At 42.2% G+C, this 6,000-nt stretch overlaps 1 protein-coding gene across 1 annotated transcript in view; it reads left to right on the top strand.

Annotated features, from left to right (window-relative positions):
- Positions 1–6,000, top strand: part of KIF21A (kinesin family member 21A) — a 152,622-nt gene that overhangs the window by 73,690 nt on the left and 72,932 nt on the right. Inside the window, exons 6-7 of the mRNA XM_012638488.1 lie at positions 198–365; positions 2,462–2,577. Coding sequence (XP_012493942.1) covers positions 198–365; positions 2,462–2,577 — 284 coding nt within the window. The remainder of the gene's footprint in view (positions 1–197; positions 366–2,461; positions 2,578–6,000) is intronic.

The raw sequence follows: 6,000 nt of genomic DNA on the forward strand, positions 1-6,000 counted from the left end.
TTGGGTTCTGACTTTCCAGCTTCTTTCTGACTTTAAGTTTCTAATTGCCAGAAAACATTTTTATATTTGTTTATTCGGCTACGTGGCTGTTTCTTTCGCTGTGCCTATATGTGTACATGGGATAAGGGTAAGGTGGGGTTGGAGGATGTTTAGTGTCACATTAATAAAGCATTTTCAATTATTTTCCCTAATCTCAGGAAAATGCAACTGATAATAAGATGATTTCTGAATCATCACAGATGAATGAATTTGAAACTCTGACTGCGAAGTTCCATTTTGTTGATCTGGCAGGATCAGAAAGACTGAAGCGTACCGGAGCCACAGGCGAGAGGGCAAAAGAAGGCATTTCTATCAACTGTGGACTTGTAAGGCTTTGTGCTGGGAATATATCAGAGCTTTTCTAGTGTCCTTTTATCTTTTATAATACGTTATACCCAAATGGAAATCCTTCATGCATTGAACTGAGGAATGAAAGTTGCAGCAAACTCGTTAGTAATGCATTGAATCTCTTATCTTCTCACATTGGAGGTTCCTTCTTTTTTTTTTTTTTTTTGAGACAGGGTCTCTGTCGGCTGGGCTAGAGTGCAGTGGCCTCATCATAGCTCACTGCAACCTCAAACTCCGGGCTCAAGTGATCCTCCTGCCTCAGCCTCCCGAATAGCTGGGACTACAGGCGTGTGCCATCATACCTGGCTAATTTTTTCTATTTTTTTTATAGAGCTGGGGTCTTGCTCTTGCTCAGATTAGTCTCAAACTCCTGGCCTCAAGGGATCCTTCTGCCTCAGCCTCCCAAAGCTTTTTTTTTTTTAAACATTGCAGGTTTTCTTTATGTGTGCAAATTTAGTTGGATTAAATTTCATGATATGTGCAGAAAATTATATATATTATTATAATAATAAAATAATTATTTGAAAATTATTTCTACATTTAATAATATACTGTGAAAATCAACATTTAATATTAAGTGTTTCATGGCTTTTTGCTAACATTTTATGACAGTCATTTTGTTGACTTTGGGAATTATAATAAAATTTTTTTGGTAATGATTTTTCAAAATGAGATTTTTTTCTAGGCTATGTTAGGAATTAACTTTAATACGATGCCACCTAGTGGTATTTCAATTGGAAAACTCCTTGTGATTGAGTTAACATAAAGCGTCTGTTATACGGAAGAAAATGTTTTAGAGCATATTTTTGTATAATAAATATTTTCTTCTTATTGTTTTCATTATAAAATTGGACATTTGTACCTGCATAAAAGTAATAGCATCCCTAAATTTCTGTGATGCTGACAGCATCAGAGTGCGTGGTTTCTGCTTTGTTTTCCTCTCATCCTGGAGCTGGGGTCCGAATATATAGTACTTTTTTATCACTTCCCAATACTTTCTCCTATATGATTGTGACCCTTCTGTGGGGGAATTATCAGCGGTGGCTGATGAGAGAGAGCCAGACTTTCCAATTCCAAGACCCCCCTTGAGGCTCCCACCATACGGTTGGATATTGTGTAAAAGGGGTGTGACCTGGATCCTGGACCTTGTGTATTGTTTTGAATTTTTTAGGAGGTAAAATCATAATGGTGTTTACATTTGTGCTGTCAGGAAAAGACAAAAGCCACTGCTCTGTTTTCCTCTTTAGGCTGTTGAAGCATGTTGAAACACATCTAGTAGAGTTTCAGTGTGGCCAGTGCTAAAGGCTGCAACAGGCTCTCTGGAAAAGGGGAATTGAGACACAATATGGTACTGGTGCTACTCCCTGAATGATCTGTTGGCCCTAACAGAGACGTGGTTATAGATGTTTGCATTACTAAAGGCTAGTGTGACCAACATTTTGGATAATGCTTATCCTATAGGCGCTAGTTTCCTGACAGTAGGAAAAACAGTAAGGTGGCAGGAAGAGTGACTAAAGAGTTCTGTACTTTAACTTAACTTTTAAAAAATTGGATGCTTAGCACATAGTTTCATTGTATTCCTAAGGACGGCTATACTTGCATAGGAATACCCTGTTCAGAGAAATTATACTGGTATTTTTATTGTGATTAAAGGAGATTTTGTTCTCCTGTAAGGGACCTATATTGTAATAAGAAAGTTTCATGGAACTGTTAAACAAACTAAACATTCTATTTCTTCACTGAGTTGAGGAGAAGAATTTGCAACATGAATTGACAGTTTTCTGGGGACAAAACCTGATGCTCTGATAATTGTAGGGATAGTTAGAAGTTGTCAATCTTGTAATATTTCCATTTCTAAAGAAAATCTCTGAATAGAATTTTAAGTATTAGTGAGTTAGGTATATATATGTAGTACTAAATTTTGAGTGGTATCTGACACAAGTGTAAAATAAAACCAAACACAAATGTTTTCAATTCTGTTATGTCTCCATATTATTTCCTGTGAACTTATTTTATTTGAAAGTGTTATAATTAGTGACTTTGTATCATTTTGCTCTCTTTCTTTCTCTTTTAGTTGGCACTTGGCAATGTAATAAGTGCCTTGGGAGACAAGAGCAAGAGGGCAACTCATGTCCCCTATAGAGATTCTAAGCTGACAAGACTACTACAGGATTCCCTTGGGGGGAACAGGTATGCATAAATGATTATCCTCTATCCTGAGTTTTGATGATTTATTATTATTTACATAAGCTTGTACGGTGATTATAAGGACTACTTTTATTATAAAGCAAATTAATGGAATGAGGGACTAATACTTATTTTATTGATATTAAGTTCCTAAAATGTGCAAGTCATTTTGTGTGTTGTTATTTCACATAAGCCTTCTAGCATCCCTTGAGTTAGGTTTTATTATTCCTATTTTGTAGCTAAGGAATTTGAAATCCAGAGAGGTTAAGTAATTTACTCAAGGTCAGTTAGCTTGTATGTGAAGTGTATGTGTTTGTGCTCTTTCTACCATACCATAGTTTCTGCTTAGAGTGCTTAGCACAGAGCAGATACCAAATTTTTGTTAAAAAAATAATTGCGAGGAGGAGCCAAGATGGCGGACGAGAAAAGCCGCCAGTCAGAGTGTCTCTGCAAAAAGACAGATTTTGGAAGAAAGTGAAAAAAATAAACTAGCAGAAAAATATAGATCGGGTGAGGGTTGGAAGGAAGGATGCCTGAAACTACAGGAGACTCCACGGGAAGACATAGCGGCGGACAACTGGAAGGAGAAAGGTCCCCGAGAGGCTTGGAGACCAGCGACAAGGGAAGGTGGAGCAGATAACTTTCCCCTCCCTTGCATCTCGGACTGTTGGTGGGCTCCTGAGCGGTTGGAGAGATCTACCAACACCAGCCCAGAGACGGCTGCCGCCGGTGAGCAGTGAGCCTCTTGAGGATAGGGCACCAGCTCCCAGCTCCCTCGCAGCACCTCCCGGCCTGCAGACCCGAGCCTATTGGCAGATGCCATATTGCTCCATTCTCTTCTTCCCCTTCCCTACCTGTGGGTGCCCAGAAAGACAATTTAGCCACGGAGGCATTTCCAAGGAATGGGACCTTTCCTTTTGGGGCCCTGCAGCAGACTGAGGGGAACTGAGACTGTGAGCTCCCTACCTGCCAGCTCTTCCTACCTGATGCTTGCCTAGGGACTCCAGGACAGTGGGGCAAATCCCGAGGTGGAGTGAAATTGATCCAGCTTGGGCACCCTGTAGGTGATTGAAGACCAGCACCCCTTCCCCTGGCAGGGTCAGGGATTGATCTCCAGGGCCCAGGGGACAGGACTGCAGACCAGACCCCATACACTTAGGTCACGATTGCACTGCCCTGGGGCACAGAAGGGAGATCTGTGAAAAAGCCTACTGAGGAGTGTGCGCCTTCAGGGGCAGATCAGCGTGCCTGAGTGGCAACCCTCCTCCCGAAAGAGGGCTGTGCACCCAGCTCAGGCTGTGATCCTGGGTAGGGAACCTCCCGGCCCACATCACAGCCAGGGGAGATCCATCGGCCTGAGGTCCCGCTTGCTGGCAGAGGCTTGGGAGAGGCCACGGAGACGGGAAGGGTGGAGGGCAGCGAGACTTGCTCAAGAGTGCAGGTCTCAGACAGCCCCAGCCCCCAAGCCCAGACGTTCAGCAGAGTGGAGCCATTTCAGCCCCTCCCAGAAGCTTTGCACAGAAGCAAAGAACACACCTTTGACCCCTGCTAACAGCAGTTGTGGAGCCTGAGGGCAGGCTTACCCAACGCAGCCCCACCCAGACTCACTCCCGGACCTGCCCCCACTGAGATGGAGAATAAGGACACACCTGCAAGTCCCAGGGCCCCACCCAGCGCCCGAGGTACAAGAGGGCCTCTCTAGAGGAACAAGAGCTGGCTACAGGACCCAAAAACAGGACTGCAGCTCACTCCTCCCAGCAAGTGCCACCTACTGACAGGGAGATCATCCTGCACACCCTTTTACTGCATCTACTGATTCATCATAAAGGGTGTGGTCGAATCTCACCCACAAACACCACCTACCGGCTCAGAGATGAAACAGGGCGTGTCATTATCCAAACAAAAATCTAAAGACAAGAAGGAACAACTGATCCAGATGGGAAGGAACCAGCAAAAGAACTCTGGAAGTATGAAGACTCAAACGGAAAGTACACTCCCAAAGAGGAACAACAGCTCCCCAGCAATGGACATTAACCAAACTCAGAACACTAAAATGACAGAAGAAGAATTTCAAACATGGATTGTAAGAAAATTGAATGATATGCAAGAAAAAATGGATAACCAACACAAAGAAACCACAAAAAAAATCCAGGACTTGGAAGAAAAATTCACTAAAGAAATTGAAATATTAAAGAAAAATCAAACCGATCTCCTGGAAATGAAGGACTTATTCAGGGAACTACAAAACACAGTGGAAAGCCTCAAGAACAGGGTAGATCAAACAGAAGAAAGAATCTCAGGGATTGAAGACAACTCCTTCCAATTAAATAAGTCAGTCACAGAGATCGAGCAGAAAATTAAGAGAAAAGAAATAAGCCTAAAAGAAATGTGGGATTATGTGCAAAAACTGAACCTGAGGATGATAGGGATTCCGGAAGGTGAAGAAGAAAACACTCAAGGGCTGGATAAGCTATTTGAAGAATTAATAGAGGAGAATTTCCCAGGCCTTGCTAAAAATCTAGATGTACAGGTACAAGAAGCTCAACAGACCCCAGGGAGATTCAATGCAAATAGGAAGACACCACATCATACAGTGATCAGATTGACCAAAATATCCACTAAAGAGGCCCTTCTATGACCTATAAGGCGAAAGAAACAAGTAACAAAAAAAGGAAAGCCCATCAGAATAACTCCAGATTTCTCAACTCAAACCCTACAACCAAGAAGAGACTCGGGCCCCCTTCTCACTCTTCCAAAACAGAATAATGCCCAGCCTAGAATCTTGTACCCTGCAAAACTAAGTTTCATATATGAAGGAGAAATAAAGACATTCTCAGATAAGCAAAGACAGGGAATTCACCAAGACAAGACCAGCTCTCCAAGAAATACTCAAAACAGAATTACACAAGGATCAACACCATAAACATTCTTGAATCTAAAATCACTCAAAAGTTAAAGATCAAAGGCTAGATTCCACAATGGCTAAAGAGAGAAAACAAAGCAACAAAATGCAACCCAACAGAATGAACAGTAATTCACCCCACTTATCAGTTGTTTCAATAAATGTGAATGGCTTGAACTCCCCTCTCAAGAGACATAGGCTGGCCGAATGGATAAAAAAAAAAAACAAGCCAAGCATCTGCTGTCTCCAGGAAACACATTTAACCTGCAAGGATGCTTTTAGACTCAAGGTAAAAGGGGTGGAAATCAATATTTCAAGCAAATGGAAGCCAAAAGAAGGCTGGTGTGGCAGTTTAGATCTCAGATAATTTAGTTTTTTTTATGTTGTTTTTCTTGAGACAGAGTCTCACTGCGTTGCCTGGGCTAGAGTGCCGTGGTGTCATCCTAGCTCACAGCAACCTCAAACTCCTGGGCTCAAGAGATCCTCCTGCCTCAGCCTCCCGAGTAGCTGGGACTACAGGCATG

Source organism: Propithecus coquereli, unplaced genomic scaffold (genome assembly GCF_000956105.1).
Source record: "Propithecus coquereli isolate 6110/MARCELLA unplaced genomic scaffold, Pcoq_1.0 Scaffold13, whole genome shotgun sequence".
Taxonomy (NCBI): Eukaryota; Metazoa; Chordata; class Mammalia; order Primates; family Indriidae; genus Propithecus; species Propithecus coquereli.